Source organism: Geotrypetes seraphini, chromosome 16 (genome assembly GCF_902459505.1).
Source record: "Geotrypetes seraphini chromosome 16, aGeoSer1.1, whole genome shotgun sequence".
In the NCBI taxonomy this organism is placed as follows: domain Eukaryota; kingdom Metazoa; phylum Chordata; class Amphibia; order Gymnophiona; family Dermophiidae; genus Geotrypetes; species Geotrypetes seraphini.
The window spans coordinates 45,626,264-45,653,199 of NC_047099.1; the positions used below are offsets into that span (position 1 = coordinate 45,626,264).

Here is a 26,936-nt window from a genome sequence, read left to right on the forward strand (position 1 = left end):
GGGTGGGTTTATATACAGATCTAAGCAGGAAGAAGATGACCTCTGAGAGGAAGTGTCAAGCATAGAGCACACTAAGGCAGTTAAGAAGCCAGGTGGAGCCTGCTGCCACCTACTGACTGGAGGTCAGAGGTCCTTTCCCACAAGAACCTCACCATGTGTTTGTCTGTGCCTCTTCCTGTTCCAAGTTTGATTTGATTGAAGAGTTAAAGATGAGTATTATAAATTTTAAAATATTAAATTAAGAGAAAAACTAGAAATATAAATACTAGAATTACTTGAAGAATATTTTGATTGGACTTATGACGATTTTGACATACTGATGCTCAGTTTGGACCATTTAAGTCTTCTGAGGGTAGCCACTGAGGTCCTTCATAAAATATAAGTGAAAGGTAATTATTTTAGTGATTAGTTGATGCTTGTTTTAACCTTCCTTACAAGTCCAGGAGAAGTGGGCCTATTGAACATTAAGTCAGTAGGGCTACGGCCCCTGTGGCCACCCAGTTCTGTTGCCCATGAGAAAGGAGGTAAGAATGCTGGATGGATCCCTGTGGCACTGAATTGGTTTCTGTAAGTGTGTGGCCACCCCTGAGGAAGTAGAAGATGCAGTAAGAAGGACTGAAGGCTTGACAGCTAAGGGGCACTTTATCGAAAGTGCAGTAGAGTTAACAACAAAATGTAACATATGGTAAGTACAAAACCTGTCTGGTAAATGCAGAGCTTGTGCTCTGTATCTTCCCTACCTTTACCATGCAGGACCAGATAGTTAACACATGGGCACCGTATGACATGCCAGGGCTGATAACACGGTCCCTCTGCACGATTGGACTAGGCACGTTACACTTCCTGGGCACTAACTTGACAGCCATCTTCAGTGATACCACCTGTTCCCACGCAATCCCTGTCCATCACTTCCAATTTCCAATCAGCTTCTTCCTCCCAATTCAAACCCACCAACCCCTCCCCTCTCTATGATCAGCTCTCCTGAACCCCTAATTCCTACCCAATCAGCTCTCCATTCCTCTACTCAGCCAACCCTCCCCCTCCAAGTCATGCCTATGAATTGCAGTTCTTCCTATCTGCAACCAGCCCAACCCTTCCTCCAGTCCCTGGAACCCCCTCCCCTCCCACCTCCTGGAGGTCCAGTGGCAAGGAATGGTCCCCCCTCTGGTCCTGCTATGTACAACTCCAATTTAAAATTGCATCGCTGATCCCCTCTCCCACATAATTACTACTCCGGATCAGCAATGCCATTTTGAACCCAGAGCCAGATGAAGCAGGACTGGAGTGGGATCACTCCTTACCCTTGGTAAGCTCCAGAGGTGGGGTAGAAGGGGTGGGTATAGGTTGGAGGGGCTATGGGAGAAAACTAATATAGCTTGATTAGGTTTTCACATTTCGGAGTTATTTTTCTTGCAAAAAGTAGGTGGAAGTGTCCGAGGGCTCTGTCTCTGTGTGCAACCCAAAATGTTCTGTTTTGTTTCACTTCCTCAATGTTTACACTGTCCCTAACCTGACTTTGCCTCTTTTGTTCGGACTTCACTAAAATCCCACTTGCCACCAAAACAGAAGATAACAGTAAAGCCACGTGTCTCAGATCATCAGATGGAAGGAAGGCAGAGCAAGTGGCCTACAGGTTAGAGCAAGAGGTTTGAATCCAGCCATAATAAATATGCATGAGATATATTTGCATGTAACGCCTCCTCCATTGTATGTACATCTACCTCATGTATGTTCATTGTGGGTATCCTGAAAATCTGACTAGCTGGCATGTCCTGGGTTCAAATCCTGCTTCTGGCACTTGGGCAGGTCACTTTATGTCAGGAACCTCTCAATTGGAATGTAAACATTTGAGCCAGACCAATTCTGAACCTCTATAGTGTGGTAAAGTTCCAATAGCACTATTAATATGACATGTGAGCAATGAACATTTCAATCCTAAACCATCAGACATTAGAAATTATAACAATGCACTTTATTGTTACAGCCAGACAGTTCTGCACAGTTGCAAGAAATGGACCCAATCACCTTCAGAAAGAAATTCACACACAAGGCGAAGCACAATATATGCACTCAGTTTCTTGAGATTTTGTTTCTTGTGAGACATGAACTCAAGAAACTGCCACTAGTGTCCCTGGGGTGTGGACATGAGGGTGAGGGTACCAATATGTCTTGATGGGATCTGTGAACATCCAGCATGAAGAACAAGGCATCTCTGAACATCAGATACACGGAAATCAAATCTTACTGCAAGATCTAAGTCTAGTGGGCAAAGCCAGGTGCCTGCACCAGGCAATCATAAATACATCGGTACACTGTAATAACATTTCACATAAATGATAAATACATCTTTCCCAAATGAGAAAATGGATCACAAGTCCAAAACATTTGTTCCAGTAAGTAAACACTCACCAGATCATCTAGCTTCAGGTCAGATTACATTTTCATGTCCCATGGAATGTACTAACCAGCTCCCAGAAAATTTGTCAGAAAGACAGAACATAGAAATTGGCCAGTTAGTCCTCAGGATCTGACATTAGATGATGCCAAGCCAGAGCGCAAAGGATATCTCATACAACTCAGATCCACATGAAAGTGAGACCGGTCTAGAATGTGACATTCCCTGAGAACCTGGAACCTCATGACTCTGTACAAAAGTCTCTCATGAAAACAAGATGATCCTTCAGTGAACAGTGACACTAGGGACAATTCTTCTTCCCTTGTATTTGAGTCTTGGGAAGGGGCAGTGGAGATCTGGAGCATCCATGATATTAAGCTGAAAATGAATAACATACCATCTTCCCAAATGACCATGGTGTACTTCCGGAGACACCTGCCTACTTCTTCTTCCTTTCAGGATTTTTCATCATGGAAATTTTAAGTCCATTGACCCAAGGCAGAAGCTCAGATTTAACAGATAACTCAACTTCTGGGAGCAAATGTTTGACTATTCATGATTTTCAGGCTTATCCCTCTGTGGTTCTGGTTCTTCCATTTGGTGAATGATGAAGTCAGAGCCTTTGCTGGATTAAAAGCCTCTCTCCAGAAGTTGAGTCACTTAAACTTCTCAAAGCTCGAAGTCTCAGCCAGGACAGAAAGAAGCAAAGTTCTGGACATTTATCTTCAATAATATAACATGAATTCACTAGAGTTGCTCCATCTCATAGACCTCATAAACTCATGAAGTCAATGTCCCTAAACTATCCCCAGTCTCCACTTAGTTTTAGCTTCATTCAACATTTCCCTCACAATAAATAATATAGAAATAATAAATAACTTATATGATATTAAATTAAACACGTATAAATATCAAATCTGTGAAAGTTCGGCCTGCATTTCATCCACAAAGATGGTACACAGGAATGACTTTGACACGTGCTGTAGTGCTTTGTCTCCCTGAGTTAATTAGGGCATCTCCAGCTGGCAGTGAACAGCATGTTGGGGGTGCCACTCCAGCAGGGCCCCTGAGGACGGGACCTTGTCACCCCTTGTACATCCTTGAATAATCATCTAGAAGAATAGACCTGGTTACAACTTGTGCATCCTTGATTGGGTCCCTGGAAGAAGGAACCTGGTCACATATCCTTGAAAGGCCCCCTAGGAGGAGGAGCCTGGTCACTCATTGCATGCTGAGCTCACACGCAAGAGTCCAAAGAAGTTGTCATGGTTCTGACTGAGTTGCCATTGGGTGTATTCTTTGGCTTCATGGAGGTTTAAGCGAACCTGGAGCTGGTCATTTGTGGATAAGCAGAGCAAGATGTCTGAGAAGAAGGAGGCCTTTTCTCTAGTTAGATTTAGCGAGGTCTGGAGCACAGGGTTCCCTGAAGGTCCCTGCTCTACGGCTAAAGTCACTTTTTCACTCTGGGTGCAGGGTGACATCACACACAATACACTCAGCTTGGCATAGAGGTAGTACAAGCCCTTCTTGTGCACCACTAGCTGTTTAGACTCAGATTCATAGTGGAAGTCGGACCCAATGAACACGGAGTCAAGGTTATTAGAGTGGTCCCAGGACACCAGCCCATCCATCACATCCACTGTGGAGATTAAAAAAAAAAGATATTAAACCGACTGCATGAGGGGAAGGGGATTCCAGGAAGTGCCACGGATTTGAAATACAACCTTTCTGTGGTACAATCAAAGCAGTTTACATTCATTATATGCAGGAACTTTCTCTGTGCTTAGTGGACTCACAATCTAAGTTCTGTACCTGGGGTAATGGAGGTCACAAGTTGCTGCAGTAGGAATTGAACCCAGTTCCCTGACCACTGGACTACTCTTTCACGACAAGCGGCATCTCAGGCTCAGAGACTCTCAATGAACGATCCCATCTGTGCTCTAAACCCTCCGTTCATCTGACCCCTCAGCCTCTTCCCTGTTAGTTAAAGATGGCTGATATCGAAAAGATCAATTCTCCTAAATTGGCCTCTGAAAATTTACTAGGACTGTACAAAGTGGGCGGGCAACAGAGGAGAATTTAGGTCAGGGAAAAAGGTGCTTAGTACTGAGTTCAGAAATTAGGCTCAAGGATCTACACAAATGAATGTCAGGCCTAAATTACTTTTTGGTTGAAAGTTTCAAGGCCTTTTCACTAAAGTGTGGTGAAAAAGGCTCACTGTGGGATACAAGGAAGTTTATAGTTATAGTTTATTAAAAATTTGATAAAATGCTTTGCATTACATTTCAAAGCGTTGTACATTTAAAATAAAAAATAAATAATGAATAAAAACAATACAGGAACAGACATACTAAGGGGAGGGAAGGAATAGAACGAAAGGAAAGGATTGGGAAAAGTTTTAAAATTGAGAAAAAATATGGATGTATTAAGATGATATAGGACAGTGGTTCCCAACCCTGTCCTGGAGGAACACCAGGCCAATTGGGTTTTCAGGCTAGCCCTAATGAATATGCATGAAGCAAATTTGCATGCCTATCACTTCCATCATATGCAAATCTCTCTCATGCATATTCATTAGGGCTAGCCTGAAAACCCGATTGGCCTGGTGTTCCTCCAGGACAGGGTTGGGAATCACTGATATAGGATATATCAAGATTAGATAGGATACATTAATCATATGCATCTTTAAAAAGGAAGCATTTTAAGCTGCACTTAAACTTAACCAAATTTTGTTCCAATCTTAGATGTCATGGTAGTGAGTTCCAAATAGAGAGTGCTGTTACAGAAAAAATGTATGAGCGACGAGTGCTTGCCAATTACTTTTAGAGAGGGAACATTAAGAGTAAATTGTGATAAGGATCTTAAGATTCTAGGGGGATCGTATGGAATAAGAAGTCTGTCAATAAATGCTGGTCAGGTCTTAAAAGTAAGGAGGGTGGTTTTATAAATGATCCTTTGATGAAGGGGAAGCCAATAAGCATTCTTCAACAGAGGAGTAACGTGATCAGATTTTTTTGGAGTTAATGATCATTTTTATTGCTGTGTTTTGTACAAGTTGAAGGCGTCTAATGTCCTGTTGGTATAAACCTTTCTATAATGAATTACAGTAGTCGATTTTAGATATTATGAGAGAATGAATTAAGATCTGGAGAGATTTAAGGTCAAGGAGAGGAACTAAAGATCTTATCATCCTTAACTTATAGAAACAGTTTTTGATGAGAGCACTAATTTCAGAATGATAGGAAAGATTATTATCAATGAGGATTCCTAGAATTTTTATTGTTGAGGAGGATTCTAATGGGATTTGATCACTAGAGACTGGTAAGACTAAGTGCTGACCATCCTTCCAAGGAAAAAGAACGGTGCTAGTTTTTGTGATACTTAAAGATAGCATGTTTGATGTTAGCCAGTCGTGTGCTTTAGTTCATTTGTGGTTAATAGAAGAGATATCATTGAAATCAGAGGGGTCGATGGTATGTAGAAGTTGAAGATCATCAGCATAAACATATACAGTAAATCCAATGGACTGACAGAGCATTAACAGTGGAGCAAGATAAATGTTGAAAGGCAGAAGGGATAGTATGAAGCCCTGAGGAAGCACACTAAGGGGTTCTTTAGAGGAGGGGGTAAGTTCCCCCGTGCTATTACTGTATCAGTCATGTGCATTAATGGAAAAAGTAGTGCGAAAGGAGAAAAGAAAAGGCCACTGTGAAAATAGTGTGGGAAAGACATGCATTGGAACACGCTAAGCCCATGTTATTCTGGCTGCTGAAAACACAGTTTTTTGTGAACTTTCTTAAGCAAAGTCCTAAGGACCGAGCGGAAGAACTTACCACCCTCTGGTGACAGGTGAGCACCGATCCCTTCCTGTGCCATCTCCTTTACTTTGGCGCTCGCTGTCTCCGTCGCAATTTTTAATGCGGCCACTGCAGCTGCTTCTGTCACTCTTTCCACTGTGGTCTGTTAAAAGAGGGAAAAACTGAGATGACCAGGACAAAATGACCAGCGGCACAAGCACCTCACTCTGCCTTTCTGGAAGGATTAAACCCAAGACTTGTCCCAGCAGATGCCTCTCATCTTCCTCTCGGCTGTTTTATTCTCTCTTCTCCCTTCAAATTCATCCTTTCCTTTAACCCAACCACCTTGAGGGTCCCATGGAAGTTGAATAGACCTCAAGACACCTCCCCCCCCAAAAAAAAACAAAAAACTGAGTTTGCATGGTTTCCATTCTCTCTACCTGAGGACGCTCTTTGACTTTCCTAAATCCTGTCCTTCCAATGAAATGTGTGACAAGACTTGAGCAAACTCTGGAATGAATCCCTCTCATGAGCTTTTCTTGAGAGAAATCCTGAAATGTGGTTCTGTTTATTGTGACTTTTTAACATACCAACAGCCACAATGAGTCAAACCAATGGTCCATCCTCCTGCTTCCAACACTGGCCAATCCAGGTCACAAGCACCTGGCAGAAAGCCAAAGAGTAGCAACCTTCCATACAGAACCTCAAGGAATAGCAAGATTCCAGAATCCCAGAGAGTAACAAGATTCTAGAATCCCAAAGAATAGTAAGATTCCGGAATCCCAGAGAGTAACAAGATTCTAGAATCCCAAAGAGTAGCAACATTCCATGCTACCCATCCAGGGCAAGCAGTGGCTTCCCCCCTGTCTGTCTTAATAGCAGACTACGGACTTTTGTTAAACCTAGCTATGCTAACTGCTATAACACAACTTCTTGAGCTCCACAGTTTAACTATTCGTAATCACAAATATTTCCTCCTATGTAATTTCATTGAGTCTCCCCTGGGGATTTTTTTGTACTTTTGGAAAGGGTGAAAAATCGATTCACCCTCAGTCATATCCCCCATCGTCTGTCTATTGAGAATCCAGAATGGAAAATCCAGCAGTGTATGCACAGAATCCAGATTCACAACGGATTGTGTGCACAGAATTAACGTTTCCTGTTCTGTATGTAGCGACTGATTTTCAGCGGATAATCCAGCCTGTAAAAAGCCCCCTTTTGAAAGTGCCAGTCTCTCTAAGGGAGAGATCTCAATCACTCACCTCTTTGCCCTGGCAGGGCAAGGACAGGAGCACGAAAGTGCCCAGGGCGGCCAGGGCCACGGCCAGAGAAAGCACCAAGAGCAGCAGAAACAGGTTGGGCTTGCGGCAGCCTTGCTGGGGGCCAGTGAGCCCCTCGGGGTCCCGCACCGCAGCCGGGTCGGCCACTGACATTGCACAGTAAGGAGAGGACGGGGCAGGAGCGGGGCTGGCCTCAGACTGTGCCCACGGACGACTCCCCCTGCTTTATAGCAGAACAGCCGCCGGAGGAAGTGCTGTCATGTGGGCAGGGACTTCCCGGGACTGCGGCTGCTGAGCCCGGAGCAACTTTCCACCTCAGCTCTGTTCCAAAATGCTGATACATCAGCCAGCGAAAATGGAAAGGAAAATCGAAGGAGGGGGGAGGAGACAGAAAAGGGAAGTAGAGAGATGGAGGAGAGACAGACAAATAAGGAAGGAGAGGTTGACCCAAGAAGAGGGAGAGGTGTAGGGAAAGAAAGAGATAGGGAAGAGAGTGAGACAGAAAGAGATGGGGGAAACCCAGTTAGAGAGAAAAAAGGGAAATGGAAGAGAGAGAAGGAGAGACAGAAAGAGAGAAAGATTTTCAGCTGAAAACTTATAGGTTCATAAAGTTGGCTGAAAGTAGGTCAGACGTGTAGGAGCCTGGGGAGGGGGGGGTCTATCTCCTCTTAATATAGATTTCCATCCCTATAGAATTGATTTCTCATGCTGGGTCAAAGGGTCAGTATCCCAATTCCTTCTGGACTTCCCCTTACTCCAGTCCCAAATTTTAAATTCCGAAGCTAGGAAAGAGAATGGGACTTGGTTATACAATCAAAGTGGTTCACATATATAGAGGATTTGGAGGATGAAGCTGGGATCAATCCCACAACCTCTTCTGAACCTGCTTTGACTCGCAGTTAACAATTTAAAAAATACAAATCAAAACCCATTTCTGAAGCTGCAAAATGCAATTCTGCAACATTACATACCCTCTGTTACATGATTTCTCAGCTTTTTCCATTTTTTTACATGTGTCAGACTTTTCTGATGTCATGACTTGAAGAAGAATAATAATACCTTTATTTTTTATATACCGCAATACCACAAACAGTTCAGAGCGGTTTACAGACAGCGATATTACAAAAATACTTTCAAAATTACATTAGCATGTTAAGATTAATCCATTTTTCCTGGAAGTGTTTTAGAAGTACATCATGGTAGAAATGGAGTCAGAGAAATTTGTCAAAGAGAAGTTTTGATTGACTTCCTAAAAGTTTGGTAAGAAAAGAGCGTTTGAGATAAAGTTGGTTAAACATTTATTCTATTTGCCTGCTTGGAATGATAATGTTCTATTGAAGAATCTCTTGTAGATACAGTCCTTCAAGGATGGGAAAGCGAACAAGTAGGCACGACGTATCCAAGTTGTGCCTGGAAAGTCAAAATGATGAGATAGATAGATTGGGGATGAACCTGTTATGGTTTTGAAGCAAAGGCAAGCAAACTTAAAGATGACTCTTGCTTCCATGGGCAGCCAGTGTAGTTTTTTGTAATATGGGCTTACAAAAGGTAAATCGTGCCAAACAAACCTGATTGAATTTTTTGATTGGGTGACCAGAGAGCTGGATCGAGGACATATGCTAGATGTAATTTACTTGGATTTCAGCAAAGCCTTTGAAGTTCCTCATAGGAGGCTGTTGAACAAACTTGAAGGGCTGAAGTTAGGACCCAAAGTGGTGAACTGGGTCAGAAACTGGCTGTTGGACAGACGCCAGAGGGTGGTGGTTAATGGAAGTCGCTCGAAGGAAGGAAAGGTGAGTAGTGGAGTCCCTCAGGGTTCGGTGCTGGGGCCAATCCTGTTCAATATGTTTGTGAGTGACATTGCTGATGGGTTAGAAGGAAAAGTGTGCCTTTTTGCAGATGATACCAAGATTTGTAACAGAGTAGACACCGAAGAGGGAGTGGAAAATATGAAAAAGGATCTGCAAAAGTTAGAGGAATGGTCTAATGCCTGGCAACTAAAATTCAATGCAAAGAAATGCAGAGTAATGCATTTGGGGATTAATAATAGGAAGGAACCGTATATGCTGGGAGGAGAGAAGCTGATATGCATGGACAGGGAGAGGGACCTTGGGGTGATAGTGTCCGAAGATCTAAAGGCGACAGTGTGACAGTGTGACAAGGCAGGGGCTGCTGCCAGAAGGATGCTGGGCTGTATAAAGAGAGGCGTAGTCAGTAGAAGGAAGAAGGTGTTGATGCCCCTGTACAGATCATTGGTAAGGCCCCTCTTGGAGTATTGTGTTCAGTTTTGGAAACCGTATCTGGCGAAGGACGTAAGAAGACTTGAGGCGGTTCAGAGGAGGGCAACGAAAATGATAGGAGGTTTGCCCCAGAAGACGTATGAGGAGAGACTGGAAGCCCTGAATATGTATACCCTAGAGGAAAGGAGAGACAGGGGAGATATGATTCAGACTTTCAAATACTTGAAGGGTATTAACGTAGAACAAAATCTTTTCCAGAGATAGGAAAATGGTAAAACCAGAGGACATAATTTAAGGTTGAGGGGTGGTAGATTCAGGGGCAATGTTAGGAAATTCTACTTTACGGAGAGGGTGGTGGATGCCTGGAATGCGCTCCCGAGAGAGGTGGTGGAGAGGAAAACGGTGACTGAGTTCAAAGAAGCGTGGGATGAACACAGAGGATTTAGAATCAGAAAATAATATTAAATATTGAACTAAGGCCAGTACTGGGCAGACTTGCATGGTCTGTGTCTGTATAAGGCCGTTTGGTGGAGGATAGGCTGGGGAGGGCTTCAATGGCTGGGAGGGTATAGATGGGCTGGAGTAAGTCTTAACAGAGATTTCAGCAGTTGGAACCCAAGCACAGTACCGGGTAAAGCTTTGGATTCTTGCCCAGAAATAGCTAAGAAGAAAAAAAATTTAAAAATTTAAATTGAATCAGGTTGGGCAGACTGGATGGACCATTCGGGTCTTTATCTGCCGTCATCTACTATGTTACTATGACCCGATTTCTTGAGACTGTAGATGAGACAGACTGCAGCGTTCTGAACAATTCTCAGTCATTTGATGGTTTTCTTAAAAGATCCCAAGTGTATAATATTGCAATAGTCTAAGATACTTAAGATCAAGGATTGAACCAGCAGTCGAAAAGAGAAGAAGTCAAAATAGTGTTTAATGGTACTAAGTTTCTATAAAATGAAAAAAACATTTTTAACCTGAGAGTTAGTGTAATTTTCAAAAGTCAAGCTTCGGTCCAAGATGACACCCAGGATTTTGATGGTAGAATTAATTGGGTGGTCTGACCCATTTAATCTCAAAGAGGTGTTCGTTATCTTGTGTTTAGGACTTGCCAAAAAGAACTTAGTTTTATCCAAATTCAGTTTTAATTTAAATTGCGTAGTCCATTATTCTGCCTTAGTAAGGACAGATAAGATGAATTGTTCTGTCTTTTGAGTCAGTGAGGTTAAGGGAATAATAATTGTAATGTCATCCGCGTGTATGTATATATATATATATATATATATATATATGATTTGATTTCAATTTTAAATTGGATAACATATTTCCCAATGATGCCATATAGACATTGAAAAGTGAAGGGGAGAGTGGGGAGTCCTGTGGAACTCCACAGGGATTATACCAAGCCTGAGAGAAAATTCCTTCGCTGTAAAACTGGTAGATATGGTTTTTTAAGAAACCCGTAAACTAATTTAGTACCTGTCTGGAAATGCCAATGGCATCAAGGCATCTATGCAAAATGTCATGATCAACAAGGTCAAAGGCACTGCTCAGGTCAAACCTCAGTACCAGTGTGCTTTTCCCCAGGGAAAACAGATGGAAAAGATGATCAGTCATGGAAGCTAAAATTGTTTCGGAACTATGATTTGTACGAAAACCAGACTGAAAGTCATGTAGGATGTTGAACTTCTCTAAATATTTCATGAGATTGATGTTAACCAGTCCTTCCATTAGTTTAAGAAAAAATGGTATGTTGGCAATAGGTCTGTAGTTGGCAGTCAAGGAAACAGACTCCTTAGAATTTTGAGTCAAAAGGATTTGACCAAGTTCCGCCAAAAATTTGTCAGTACACATGCATAAAGAGACCCAATTAAAGAGTTCAGCCTTGAAGGGGATAGGGGCTGATTTAAGAACATAAGAATTTGCCTCTGCTGGGTCAGACCAGAGGTCCATCCCGCCCAGCGGTCCGCTCCCGCAGCGGCCTTCCAGGCCCATCATCTGTGCAATGGTCCCTGACTATTCCTATAACCTACCTCAACTCCTATCTGTACCCCTCAATCCCCTTATCCTCCAGGAACCCATCCAAACCTGCCATGAAGCCCTGTAACGTGCTCTGGCCTATCAAGGCCTCCAGAAGCGCGTTCCATGTGTCCACCACCCTCTGGGTGAAAAAGAACTTCCTAGCGGTTGTTCTAAACCTGCCCCCTTTTAATTTCTCCGAGTGCCCCCTTGTACTTGTGGTTCCCTACAGTGTGAAGAATCTATCCCTGTCTATCTTTTCTATGCCTTTCAGGATTTTGAAGGTTTCTATCATGTCTCCTCTAAGTCTCTGCTTTTCCAGGGAGAATAGCCCCAGCTTTTTCAACCTGTCAGCATATGAGAAGTTTTCCATACCCCTTATCAGTTTAGTCGCTCTTCTCTGGACTCCCTCAAGTACTGCCATGTCCTTCTTGAGGTACGGCAACCAGTACTGGACACAGTACTCCAGATGCGGGCGCACCATTGCACGATACAGTGGCAAGATGACTTCCTTCGTCCTGGCCGTGATACTCTTCTTCATGATACCCAACATTTGGTTTGCTTTCCTTGAGGCCGTTGCGCATTGTGCTGACGCCTTCAATGTTGTGTCTACCATCACCCCCAGGTCTCTTTCAAGGTTACTCACCCCTAGCAGTGATCCCCCCATTTTGTAGCTGAACATCGGGTTCTTTTTCCCTACATGCATGACCTTGCATTTCTCTATGTTAAAGCTCATTTGCCACTTTTTTGCCCACTCTTCCAGTATCGTTAGGTCCCTTTGCAGGTCCTCGCAGTCAGTGGACAGTTATCCAACAGGCAATTGGATTTTACATATTTTGAATACAGCTTGAGGAATTGGTTCCAGTCTGGATTTTAAAAATGATTCCAGGTTATATCAACAGCTGAACTTTCTGTTCCTAAAGGAATTAAAATGATTGGTAAATCTAAGCTTGAACCTTGGGCGGGTGGGTGAGTAAATTGAATGTTCCAAGGAATAGAAAGGAAAACTCTTGATCTCGGAGTCCAGCATAATTCACCCCCCCCCCACCCTAGCTCCTCCTCAAGCACACAAACGGCGGAGAAACAACAAACCCCAAATGGTACTCCGCAGAAATCTTGCACCTCGTCAAGGAGAAGAAAAAAGCATTTATTTCCTACAAACGAACGGAGACTAGGGAAGCTAAACTAGAACATAGGGCGAGGTCTGCAGCGGTCAAAATGGCAGTCAGGGAGGCCAAACTTCGAGTGCAAGAGACTCTGGCAAAGAACATGAAGAAAGGGGACAAATCCTTCTTCAGGTATATTAATGATAGGAAAAAGAACACAGACGGGATAGTACGCCTTAGAAAACCAGATGGGAACTGCGCAGAATCAGATTCCGATAAAGCAGAACTACTGAATGAATACTTCTGCTCGGTCTTCACCTGCGAGGCACCGGGGCACGGTCCGCAGTTGCAGGCAAGGCCCAGCGTGGAAGACCCATTTCAGAATTTCGAGTTCACACCTGGCGACGTCTACTACGAACTGGCAAGACTCAAGGTGAACAAAGCCATGGGACCGGACAATCTACACCCCAGGGTGCTCAGTGAGCTGCATGATGTCCTGGCAGAACCGCTATTAGGACTGTTCAATCTCTCTCTAAGTTCGGGGAGAGTCCCCATAGACTGGAAAACAGCTAACGTCGTTCCACTGCACAAAAAGGGTTGCAGGGCAGAGGCTGCAAACTACAGACCGGTGAGTCTCACATCAATAGTATGCAAACTCATGGAAACACTAATCAAACGTAAATTAGATGCAATCTTGGATGAGGAGAATCTACGGGATCCCAGTCAACATGGATTCACCAAGGGTAGGTCCTGCCAATCCAATCTCATCAGCTTCTTTGACTGGGTAACAAAACAGCTGGACTTGGGAGAATCCCTGGACGTCGTATACCTAGACTTCAGCAAAGCTTTCGATAGTGTCCTGCATCGCAGGCTGTTGAGCAAGATGAAATCAATGGGGCTGGGAGAAATACTAACTACATGGGTCAATGACTGGCTGAGTGGCAGACTTCAGAGGGTGGTAGTTAATGGTAGCCTCTCTAAAACATCGGAGGTGACCAGTGGAGTACCGCAGGGCTCGGTCTTGGGCCCGCTCCTTTTCAACATATTCATAGGGGACCTAACTCAGGGGCTTCAAGGTAAGATAACGTTATTCGCTGACGACGCCAAGCTATGCAATATAGTGAGAGATGGCAATTCACCCGATAGTATGACACAGGACCTACATTTGTTGGAGCTTTGGTTCTCGACCTGGCAGCTGGGCTTCAACGCTAAGAAATGCAAGATCATGCACCTTGGCAGCAGAAATCCATGCAGAACTTACACCTTGAATGGTGAGACCTTAGCTAGAACTCCAACAGAACGAGACTTGGGAGTGATCATCAGCGCAGACATGAAAACTGCTGTTCATGTGGAGAAGGCTTCATCTAAGGCAAGACAGTTGTTAGGTTGCATCCGCAGGAGTTTCGTCAGCCGGAAGCCTGAAGTCATAATGCCATTATACAGAACCATGGTGAGACCTCATTTGGAATACTGTGTGCAATTCTGGAGGCCTCACTACCGAAAAGATGTGCTGAGAGTAGAGTCGGTGCAACGGATGGCCACCAGGATGGTCTCGGGGCTCAAGGATCTATCGTACGAGGAAAGGCTGAAAAATTTGCGGCTGTACTCACTCGAGGAATGTAATAATAATAATAATAATAATTTTATTTATTTTTTTTTTTTTTTTTAAATAATAATAATAATAATAATTTTATTTTTTATATACCGCCATACCCAGCGAGTTCTAGGCGGTTTACATCAATTCAAAAGGATCTACGTTATCCAGCAGATTTACAAACAAATAAAATAAAACAGTTCAGTAACAAGTAAAAACTGAAATTGACCGAGGATGGGGGAGGTTGTTGAAGACGTGGAAGAGAGGAGCTGAAAAAGGGGGGGTGAATGCGGGGGGGGGAGAGGAAAATGTGAGCGGGTGGGGCCGTTAGAGGTCTTGTTTGCTGAAAAGGTAAGTTTTGAGAGATTTTCTGAAGTCGAAGTAGGAGGGGGCCTTGAGGATCATTTGGGCCAGCCATGTGTTGAGCTTGGCTGCTTGGTAGGCGAAGGTTTTGTCTATGAATCTTTTATAGTGGCAGAGTTTTAGCGAGGGTAAGGAGAGAGGAGACATGATCGAGACGTTTAAGTATATTACCGGCCGTATCGAGATGGAAGAAGAGATTTTCTTTCTCAAAGGACCCTCAGCCACAAGAGGGCATCCACTCAAACTCAGGGGCGGGAAATTTCATGGCGACACCAGGAAGTATTTCTTCACCGAGAGAGTGGTTGATCCTTGGAACGAGCTCCCGGTGCAGGTGATTGAGGCAAACAGCGTGCAAGAATTTAAGAGCAAATGGGATGCCCATGTGGGATCCCTTAGAGGGTTAAGCCAAGGGAACCTGTCACCAGGAGTGGGATCCCTAGGATAGTGGACTTGGGGGTGGGTCAGTAGAGTGGGCAGACCTGATGGGCTATGGCCCTTATCTGCCGCCGTCATCTTCTATGTTTCTATGTTTCAGTGGAAGGTTACGATTGGAGACCTTCCTCCTCATTCAAAATGTTTTCCTCAACCAGGCCCTACTCCAATGGAAACTACTACAGCCCTGCTTTGATCTTCCCGAGCCCTCCCCGACAAGCAAGGCCCACCTGGAGGCAGTGTATGCAAATCAAGTTTATGCATAGTCATTGTGGATATCCAGAAAACCTGACTGGAAAGGGGGTGCTCCAGGACCGAGTTGAGAAACACTGTCCTAATTAATAAATATAATCTATTCATTATCGGCTGTCATGGCTGCATCCAGGGGCTGGAAACTGGTCTCACCAAATTCAGTTCCTTTGTGGAACATTTGCAAAGACTAGTGATATTGCTTCTGCAGTTTCCTGTGTGAAAATAAGAAGTTTATTTATGTTTGCTAGAGCACAAGGCTTCCTGTGATGCTGATTACGCAGTGGAAATTGATTATAATGGCCTTTGGTACCTTCTAGATCCGAAGAAAGAGAAGAGAGAAAGTGGGAGATTAATAAGCACAAGGATTTCTACTGCAGCAGAAAAGAAATTTGCAGCCCCCCTCAGCCACAGAGCCTGGTAGTACTTTACTGCCTCAGGGAAGGGAGGACAGAGAGCAAATTTCTCAGTAACTACTGAATATGTCCAAGCAAGGCAGGGGTTAAAACATGCATCACCCATGACCACTGCAGCTCCCTGTGACAGGTCCCATCATCAGAAGAGCAAGTGCTGTGACTTTACAGTAGGAGTAGAACTCAGAAAATCCCTTCTATGTATCCCCTCTCGCCTCTCTCCCTTCCCCCTCTTGGTTCATCTGCCACCAGGCTTCAGGGTATAAACAAAGTGCTTATGTTACCAGACAGGCCAACACCATGTGTGTGGACTTGTAGGGAATGAATCAGAACCAGGACATAGGTCTGGTACCTGAAATACTGAGGCCCAGGACAGAAATTTGGATGGAAGCCCCAAAGCTTGCCTGCAATGACCAAGCTCAGGCCTAGAACCCCTGAAGCCCGCCCTACCCAGACCTGCTCAACCTGCCATCTGGTGAACCCTTCTACTTGTCATCATCTTCCTCAGCCGTCCATCATGCTTCAGGTCGACCATGGTCATCCTACCTGTAAGTCCAAAGGTAATCAGTGCATCTGCTCCAGAACTAGACAGTCACATTTTGGAACATGTTTTATTTATTAATTATTTATTTAGATTTCTGTCCCGTCCTCCCATGAGCACATTCACAGTAGACCCATTCCGTCAGATTATATTAGACATTCATGGCCGATTACAGTTATATTAGAAATCATGGTACAGAGTGAGGAATGGTTCATCCTGGGTTCTCAAGTGGATCCACCATTAGCAGTTGTAAGGTTTGGAAAGAGTGAGATCCTTCTGCCGTCTGTTATGATAAACTGCTCTTTGAGCTCTGTGCAGGGTCAGCCCAGCCTTTAGGCAAGACTAGGCAGTGACCTAAAACAGGGGCAGGAAAGAGGAGCTGCGGTCAAACCAGCCACAAACTCAAAGAACACTTTTAACTGCAGGCAAAATGGAGAATTGTCAAAGAGGCCATTTACTGGGTAAATACATGTAGGCGGGGAAGGGGCAGAGTTCATGATGAAAACATAAGGCTGAAGCTTTGCCATTGCCAAGGACACCCAATTTCCTTCCAGCACCCTGAGTATACGAGGAAGATTACTGGGACGCCCTGCAATAAGAGGAAATTTCCACATAGCATCTCACTGAAACTACAGCACAGCCCCAAACGCTACTGAATCTGTAGGTGGCAACAGCTCACATGGAAAAAGTCCCCATTCATCTCCTTTCTCTGTCTTCTTTCCCCTCATGTACTCCTCCTCCTTCCCAGCTCCCACCTCACATGATCAGACACAGAAACTCCTGTGCCTTATCAGCGATTGATTGATTTATATTAAAAAGTATTTTCATGATAAAACTCTAAAATGCTAACTAGAGGACAATATAAACGTTAACACTTAAAATGATAAACAATTAAAAAAACAACCCCACCCAAAAGTTTATACAATATAGCAGTGGCGTACCTAGGGTATGTGGCACCCGGGGCCCATCATTTTTTTGACACCCCCCTCCCCCCCATCTATATGAAAAATATGATTTTTAGTAACAATCCACATATCGCACAACAAGAGTGTACCTAGGAAAAGGCAGCATCTTAAACACTGCAGTGAGCACTAGAACACCAACACATACATTGTAAAACTAAACAAGCCAGATCCCGCACAGTCAATTGATCCTGTAGTCAATGCCAACTGAAAACTATGTTCTTTTCATACACACAGAACAGAGATACACCCTCGCCCAATATGGAATAATCACAAACTAAAAATATCATCAAAGGTGAAAAGAACTACAACGACTGCACTTAACTTCAAAAAAGGGAATTATGATGCCATGAGGAAAATGGTGGGAAAGAAACTCAACGACAGCGCAAGGAAGATGGAGTCCGTAGAAAATGCCTGGACCATACTCAAGGGCACAGTGCACGAAGCACAGAACCTGTGCATCCCCAAGTACAGGAAAGGGTGCAAAAAAAAATAGAACAAAAAACCCAGTGTGGATAACAAATGCAGTGAAAAAGGCGATAAGTGACAAGAAAGCATCATTCAAAAAATGGAAAAAGGACAAAACAGAGGAGAACCAAAAGGAACACAAAAAACACCAAAAGGAGTGTCATCGAGTGGTTAGGAAAGCAAAAAAAGAATATGAAGAGAGACTGGCAGGGGAAGCAACAAACTTCAAATCATTCTTCAGGTACGTTAAGGGGAAGCAACCAGCAAGGGAGGAAGTGGGACCCTTGGATGATGGGGACAGAAAGGGAGTGGTAAAAGAGGAAAAGGAGATAGCTGACAGGCTAAATAAGTTCTTCACGTCAGTTTTCACGAAGGAGGACACAACCAACATTCCGGAGCCCGAGGAGATCGTAAAAGGAGAGCAGGATGAAAATCTGGTCCAGCTAGAGGTGAGCAAGGTGGATGTCCTCAGGCAGATAGACAGGCTAAAGAGCGACAAATCGCCAGGTCCGGATGGCATTCACCCAAGGGTACTCAAGGAACTAAGGAACGAAATAGCTGAGCCACTTCGACAAATATGCAACCTATCCCTAAAAACTGGAGAGATTCCAGAAGACTGGAAAATAGCAAATGTCACGCCCATCTTCAAGAAAGGCTCAAGAGGAGACCCAGGAAACTACAGGCCGGTGAGCTTGACCTCGGTCCCGGGAAAGATGATGGAAGCACTGATTAAAGACAGCATCTGGGAACACATCGACAACTATGGGCAGCTAAAGTCGAGCCAGCATGGCTTCTGCAAGGGCAGGTCATGCCTCACGAACTTATTATACTTCTTTGAGGGGGTAACCAGCCAGGTGGATAAAGGGGAATCCATAGATATCATTTACCTTGACTTCCAAAAAGCCTTCGACAAGGTGCCACACGAAAGACTACTAAGGAAGCTATGGAACCATGGGGTGCAAGGGGAGGTCCACCGATGGATCAAAAACTGGCTGGCGGACAGGAAACAGAGGGTTGGAGTAAAGGGACATTACTCAGTCTGGCAATGGGTCACGAGCGGAGTTCCACAGGGGTCGGTGCTGGGACCGCTCCTATTCAATATATTCATTAACGACCTGGAAGCAGGAACAAAATGTGAGGTTATTAAATTTGCGGATGACACCAAACTATATCGCAAGGTCAATAACATGGAGGACTGCGAAGATCTCCAAAAAGATCTGACAACACTGGAAAAATGGGCCAAAAAGTGGCAAATGAGTTTCAACATAGGGAAATGCAAGGTCATGCATACAGGGGAAAAAAACCCGATGTTCACTTACAAAATGGGGGGATCAGCGCTAGGGGTGAGCGACCTTGAAAGAGACCTGGGAGTGATGGTAGACACAACATTGAAGGCGTCAGCGCAGTGTGCCATGGCCTCAAGGAAAGCAAACAGAATGTTGGGTATCATTAAGAAGGGTATCACGACCAGGACAAAGGAAGTCATCCTGCCACTGTATCGTGCTATGGTGCGCCCGCACCTGGAGTACTGTGTTCAGTTCTGGTCGCCATACCTCAAGAAGGACATGGAGGTACTTGAGAGGGTCCAGAGAAGAGCAACTAAGCTAATAAAGGGCATGGAGGACCTCTCATATACTGACAGACTGAAAAAGCTAGGGCTTTTCTCCCTGGAAAAGCGGAGACTTAGAGGAGACATGATAGAAACCTTCAAGATCATGAAGGGCATAGAAAAAATGGACAGGGACAGATTTTTCAAATTAAGGGGATCAATAAGTACAAGGGGGCACTCAGAGAAATTGAAAGGGGAGAGGTATAGAACAAACGCTAAGAAGTTCTTTTTCACACAGAGGGTGGTGGATACATGGAACGCGCTACCAGAGGATGTGATAAACAGGAGCACGCTATAGGGGTTCAAAGAAGCTTTGGATAGCTACTTGGAAGACAAAGGGATTGAGGGGTACAGATAAGAGTAAAGGTAGATTATAGGGATGGGATTAGAGGTAAGTTACAAAATTAATCAGGGACCACTGTTCAGGCACTAGGCCTGATGGGCCGCCGCGGGAGCGGACCGCTGAGCAAGATAGACCTCTGGTCTGACTCAGCGGGGGCAACTTCTTATGTTCTTATGTTCTAGACAAAAGTTAAACTGAACCGCCAAGAAACCAGACCCTGGATACAATGCAACACCACAAAAACAGTAACACATATCCTTTAATACAGTGCAAAATATAAAGACAGTAGATGTAAATTTGAAAAAACTGATACATAACAATCACCACTTTACAAATTAACAAATAAAAATAAAACAAATAATGAGAAATAAAAAAATACCATTTTATTGGACTAATCCCCGTAAGCTCGGTCCCCATCCCCGCAAACCACCTGATTCCATCCACACAAGCCTTGAATTGTTTATATTAAAGTATAAAAAGAAACAATATTCTGTACAATTGTCAATTTATAAATCAGCGTCTTCTCCCCACTCTCTCTTCCCCATTTCCCTTCAGCGTCCTCAGCCCACTCTCTTTCCACTTTCCTTCAGCGCACGCACATAAAAATAAGCAAGTAATTTTATATCATTTTCATTCTATTCATTCATAGAAATTAAAGTCTAAATAATGCCAGTCACATAACAAAACATGATTTTACAAAAATAATTTCCTGCAGTCAAGCCTGCAAGGATTACTAGATGTCTTTCAGCAGCTCCCCTCCCTCCTTCCTCCTTACCTTTGTGATTTCTAGCTTCAGCAAACCATCGCAGCAACGCCTGTTCAACGTCTCCAGCCTTCCCAATTCTTTTCCGTTTCCTGGTAAGATTGCTGTTGTTTTGCCAGTCTTTCAATATGGCTTGCTTTTTTTTTTTTTTGTGAATCCGAGAAATCTGACTAGGATGAACGCTGTAATGTTTTGCAATAGAGACCTGACTCTCCCGTTGGTGAAGTCTCTTTAAGACATCGACACATTCAGCCAAAGACAATGACTTTGACCAGCGTGTTGGATACGTTCAGCCAAAGACAAAGATTTTTCTCCATGCGATGCCATGGTACAGTTCTGAAAGTTCGAACACCTGGCCAGGCCTAGACTGCTGCTCCGAAACACGTGGCTCATCCACATGAGAATGTTATTGCTTTTAACCAGCGTCAACATAACGTGAAAGAATAGAGGAGGGACCTATAACATCAGTGCGCACAAGTGGATTGTATGCTTATCAGAATTACAATTATCTAGAGTTTACATCTATTGACTTTAATGTAAAAAAAGCGGGTGGTAGGCTGTAGATGATCAAAGAGTGCGCTTAACCGACATGCACTTAGGTGGAGTAGACTGTAATATATTTTAAAAGAAAATAGAACAAACAAAAAATTCCTGAAATCAAGCATAAACCACTTGTTAATCTGTAATTTCCTCTCTTATCTTTCATCTATTACCTGGTCTCCCATTTCCTTTCTCTGTCCTGGTCTCTCCTTTCTCTTGCCTCCAGGCCAGTGTGTCGTCTCTTTTCTTTTCCCCACTCATCCCTCATATCCACCATCTCTCCCCTTCTTATCCTCAATCTCTTCAATGGGTCTCTCGCTTCCCTCCCTAACACCTCCTCGAGTTCAGCATCTCTTTCCCTCCTTGTTCCCCAATGCAGCACTTTGATCCTTTTTCCTAAGGCAGCACCTCGTCCTCCATGTCCCTGAGTTCAGTACTTCTTTCCTCTTCCATGCCCCCCCCTGTGCAGCACCTCTCTCCCTCCTTTCTCACCCTCCCCTTGATGCAGCACTTCACTCTCTCCTTGCCCCGAGTCCAGTGCTTCTTTCCTTTTCTTGCCCCCCCAAACATCACCTCTCTCTTTGCCCCCCTCAAGGTAGCAACTCTCTCCCTCCATCCAGCATCTGCCCTTTCTCTTTCTACCCCTTTCATCCAGTATCTGTCCTTGATAAACCACTGCTCCAGCCCAAGGTCTGGCATCTGTCTCCCTTCCTTCCATGCCTCCCTCCCTTCTTCTTCTCCCACATGCTCTGGCATCTCTCTCCTCTGCTCTCCTTTCTTTCCCTCCCAACTCCACAAAGGACGGGTTTTGTTATAATGATTATGATTATTACCGCCTAATGATTTTTTATTGTTGAAGTGAGATTATATGTACTGTATAATTGTATAAGCCTGTGATTGTGTGTGTGTGTTTATATAGATGTGTGTAAGATTGTACGTATACATGTATGAGTCTGTGATTGTATGTGTGTTTGTTTCTGTATTTATAGATATATATAGATGTTTGTAAGATTGTGATCATGGGTGTGTGTCTGTATGAGTCTGTGATTATGTAACATATAATAGTAACATAGTAGATAACAGCAGATAAAGACCTGAATGGTCCATCCAGTCTGCCCTGTAATCACATGCATTACAATTCCATGATTAAATTAAAATGTTTCCAAGTTTATTTAAAATTTTCTATCCTACCATAAGGGTAACCTTCAGGGCGGCTTACAATCTAAAACATATTAACAATTCACAATATACAAAATAATCCATACATAATACACAAAGACTAAAGAAAAAGGAAACACATTAAGGATTTGCTTCTGTTTTCCATGATCCCCACAGCACTACCCACCCGCATCAGAGAAAAGATAGGTCTTTAAGTGCTAATGGTATTGAATTCCAATACTTTGGACCATTTACAGAACAAATTGCATCTCTTCAATATCTTTGTACGCTACATAAGGATTTAACAGCCATGCTAGATATAATGGCTCACCTGCTTTCAGTACCTTAAATGTAATAAGAAGTAGTTTGTATACAATTTGGCATTTTACAGGGGGCCAATGAGCATTTTTCATAAATGATGATAAATGATCAAATTTACTCTGTGTTCTGTATAATCTGCAATCCAGCAAACAGAGAATTCCAAAAATCAATTTGTTGAACAACAAGTGAGTGCATTAGGATATTCAGAGCCTCTGAAAATAACAAGAAACGAACTGATCAATTTAAAAAAAATAATTTTTTACTACCCTTGAGATTTGTAAGTGATAAGATAAGTTAGTTATTTTGGTACTAGTCACAGATGGAATTGAAGTACATCCTAATTTAATTTCTAATGGCCATGAATTTGGTCTTGGAGAATGAGATGTACAGTGTCAGCATCTATGAGACAAACTTGGTTCTTTTTGTTACATAGAGTGTTTTGGACCCCTGTTCGTTTACAAAAACTAGTTCTAAGTCCAATAAATGCTGGCACTGTAATCTGGAACCTGGGACATTAGATCATCTACTTTATTATTGTCCCTATATTAAGATATTTTGGAATTCAATATGGTCTCAAGTAAATGCATTATTGGAAAATCATGTGGCACTTTCTTACGATACAGTGTTATTTGGAATGATGATAAGTTTAAGAAGATTTGGGGATCATTAACAGATTTTTGTAATGATTGATATAATTTTTCCCATAATAAGATACTTGATAAAGAAGGGGGGGTAGGTTTATTCTCTTTATCATAAAATATAAATAAATTATCATAATAATTGTTATATTGTGTGCAACTAACAAAATAAGGGGAGGGAAGGGGATTCATAATTGAATAATAGTTGATAAAATTATTAAATTTTATATGATGTCTAAAATTGTAGTAAGATATGCTGTATGTACAATATGTTAAGGAGATATCAAGTGTATACTTAAGGTAATTGTATGAATTTTTATGATACACTTGTTGTTATATGAAAAAATTAATAAAAAATGTTAAACAGGAATGATGATGAGAAAAAAGAGTCAAATATCATCAGAGAACAACAAGCTTTTATTAGTTATGACAGGGGTTGCCATCCATTGGAAAAATCACAGCAACCTTAGTAATACTTTTTGGTGGAATACATTATGCCATATATTTAAAATGGAACGAGCAATAGCAGTACAAAGAGGGACATATACTAACTTTATAAAAATATGGGGGCCATTGGCAAAATGTTGTAGTGAATAGTCATCACTTCTTCTCTTCTCCTTTTTGTTTTCTTTTTTAGCACACTAAAGGGGGGAGGGAGTTGGAAATAATGTTACATATTAGGTTATACTATGATATATAATATGTGCATATTTTTATTGAAAATATAATGAAGGATGGGTGGTAGGGGGGCTTATTGATTTTACTAGATGTTTATATGGCAGATATCAAAGTGCTATTCTGGAAAAAATTGTTTAATTTGAAAACAAATAAAGAATTATTAAAAAAAAAAAAAAAAAATTTCTAATGGCAAAGTTATTGGATCGCGATGGCTAAATATTAAATTCCAATTTCTGAATATGCAGCCAATTTGCAATACGATCAAGATTCTCATTAAGAAGCGAGATTTCTCATGGGGAGCCAGATTCAAAGGTATACAGTGACTGGATGTTGTCTGCGTTAGTCCACCAGACTGTCCCAATGTTAAAAGTGGTGCCAGGAGTGACGACAAGATCGATCCTGGAGATAGACACACACCTGGTTACACCAAATGTCTTTTTTTTCTTTGTGATTTCTGGGCCGTATTTGTGTGTGTTTTTATTTTTCTATGGATAATAGAAGGGTTTTCTCTACCAAAAGAGGTAAGTCTCTGTGTGAGGGAGGTTCTTCCTACAAAACCATGCCGAGCTCTACGATTGCGGAAATGATGGGGTATACGAATTTAAGGTTTAGTTTACTTTAGGGCTGAGTGTTTATGAACTCAGGACATGCTGACACCATCAAAGGAAGTTCCCAGGAACCAACTTTATCATCTGCTTTCTCTGTTCCTTTTTCTCGTATTATGCACACACTGAAAAACATGGAATATCCACTGTTCCCCTCCCTCTATAATAAACAAAACTTCCAGAAAGGCTGGTGACACCTTACAGCAGTGGTTGTCACTCGTTTTTCAGTTGGGGCCATTTCAAGCACAAAAAAGCTGAAGGACAGCTGACAAATATCTTCCTACTTGGGGGCCACAACACCAAGCAAAGTTTCTGGACTTTTTCTATCCCCACCAGAACACCTGGCCTCAGTTACACATGCAGAAAACAGATAAAATCCCTTTCAAATACAAATCCACAAATATGCCAGATTCTGCACACCGTACACCACGAGAGAAATAGAAAGAAATGCATTTCTTCCTGAACAGTCCAAAATTTCAAAACTGACGATTTCAATCACTAAATTGAAAATACAATTTTTTTTTTCCTAGCTTTGTTTTCTGGCAATTTTATTTTTCTGATCTTCTTCCCTCTGTGCTCATAACTTTGTTTCCCAGTCCTCTGTATGCATTAGCTGTTTTTTCCCTCTCCTCCTTCACTTTTTGCACTAAAACCATCTTTGACACCGATTTTGTTCTTTTTAATAGTCTCTATCATTTTGTCCAGCACCGAGGTTGAGCTCACCGGTCTGTAATTTCCCAGATCACCTCTGGAGCCTTTTTGAAAAAAGGGTTCTACATTCGATTGGAAGTTGGCCAATATCTCGGACAAAACATAAAGGGAGGTGCTAAATCCATTTTACCACCTCCAACTATACCATTTCAGAAAGCATCTACTCACTTTCGTGCGGACCAAGCTAAAACCTCTGCCCAACTTCACCTACAAGTAACAGCTCACAAAGCAGTTTAACTAAAGACCAATGCATCACAATCTGGAACTGCCTCCCGACCTGCTTATGTCAGACCTCCTCCTATCTTCAATTTAAGAAGCTGCTAAAAATGCATCTGTTTTTATTAGAGCCTATGTCGCTAGCCTTATTAATCTTATGCAAGCCGCAATGATTCCCAGTTGACATTTGCGGGGTATAAGAAACCATTTGGTATGGTACTCCAGGTGATTAAATCATTAAAGACTTGCTGAGAAACTCAAGGCAGCCCAATCACTAGGCAGAGCTAGGAAATCACTAGGATGTCAGCTGAACTCACAGCAAATCAGTAGGTCCTGACAGACCCAAACGCAGAGAAGCAGCAGCAGAGTGTGAGGACAGCTGCTAAACAGTCCATTTACCCCCTTCAGGGAGGGGCAGTGTTACGATGATCATGATGAGGTCTAAAATCAATTGGGTATGGGGGGGGGGGGGTGCACAAGAGTGAAAGTTTGCCCAGGGTCTCTCAAACACTTGCACTGGCTTTGCAGGTCTCCTCCAGAGCCCTCCTTTTTCTAACTGGATAAATTTCATGGCCCTTGTAAATTTGGGAAGATACATTTTTAGCTGGACAGTGGGGGAAGGAGGAGGGAATATTTAAAATCAGCTGTTCATGTGAATAATTTTGAAAATCAGGTGGGTAAACCTTTTTCAGATGTGGTCTCCTGGTGTTTATAAAGCAATATGGGGGTAAAATAGCCATTTCAAACTGGTTTCAACCAACAAATCTAGCCCCCGTCCCATCCAAACTTTCAATCTGTTTATCATGGCTAAAAGTTATGATTGAAATGACAGTACGCTGCAATATATTCTGGACAATTTCATAGTCTGTGAAGTGATAATTCTGTTGTAACCCACCTCGAGCTCTGCTTCGGAGGATTTGGTGGATTATAAGATCACATATATATAACATAAGGCCCTTCTCTGCCTCTGTTTTTTATTCACCTAAATGGCTTTTAAAATTACTTCCAAGAACACACACACACACACACATTGGGTATCACCCACTGAGAACGAGATAAGTTCACTGGAGAATGAGTCAGAGGAGCTTTTACTTGGGAAGTTTGGGGAGAAGACATTCACTTCGAAATCTCAGAAGTCCAGCATATCCGAAGGCGGAGGAATACGGTATCAGTGGTTTGGCTGCTGAGATTGTTGATAAACTTTCCAGCTGTGAGCTCAAACTATACTGAATAGGTTCCCCTTTTATTATCAGACGTAGGTGTCAGCTGCCAGAGAGGACTTGCTCAGAGCATGTGTGGTTAGGGCTGTCCTTTTACATTGATTTAAAATGTTTTGGTTCAATGCCACAGATATATCAAGTTTGTACATAAACTAAACTTTGCTTTCGGACAGTCCACTATATCAGCGGATCAACCACACTTTAAAGGACCTGGAAATTGTACAGAAATTTATTGAGAACAGTCGAAGCAGTCGGGGGGTGGGGGTGGGGGTGGGGGG

At 42.7% G+C, this 26,936-nt stretch overlaps 1 protein-coding gene across 5 annotated transcripts in view; it reads right to left on the minus strand.

The window, feature by feature from the left end:
* Positions 1-1,973: 1,973 nt before the first annotated feature.
* The window catches only part of TNFSF9 (TNF superfamily member 9), a 106,794-nt gene continuing 81,831 nt past the window's right edge, over positions 1,974-26,936 (minus strand). For 3 of the 5 annotated variants that reach the window (XM_033923816.1, XM_033923813.1, XM_033923817.1), the window contains 2 exons: positions 6,229-6,355; positions 1,974-4,034 (listed from right to left, as the gene is read on the minus strand). In XM_033923816.1, the coding sequence (XP_033779707.1) occupies positions 3,613-4,034; positions 6,229-6,355 (549 nt within the window). In that variant the 3' untranslated portion in view covers positions 1,974-3,612. Of the gene's footprint in view, positions 4,035-6,228; positions 6,356-26,936 lie in introns of those variants that run through there. The other 2 variants (XM_033923818.1, XR_004537217.1) reach the window with 2 other exon arrangements.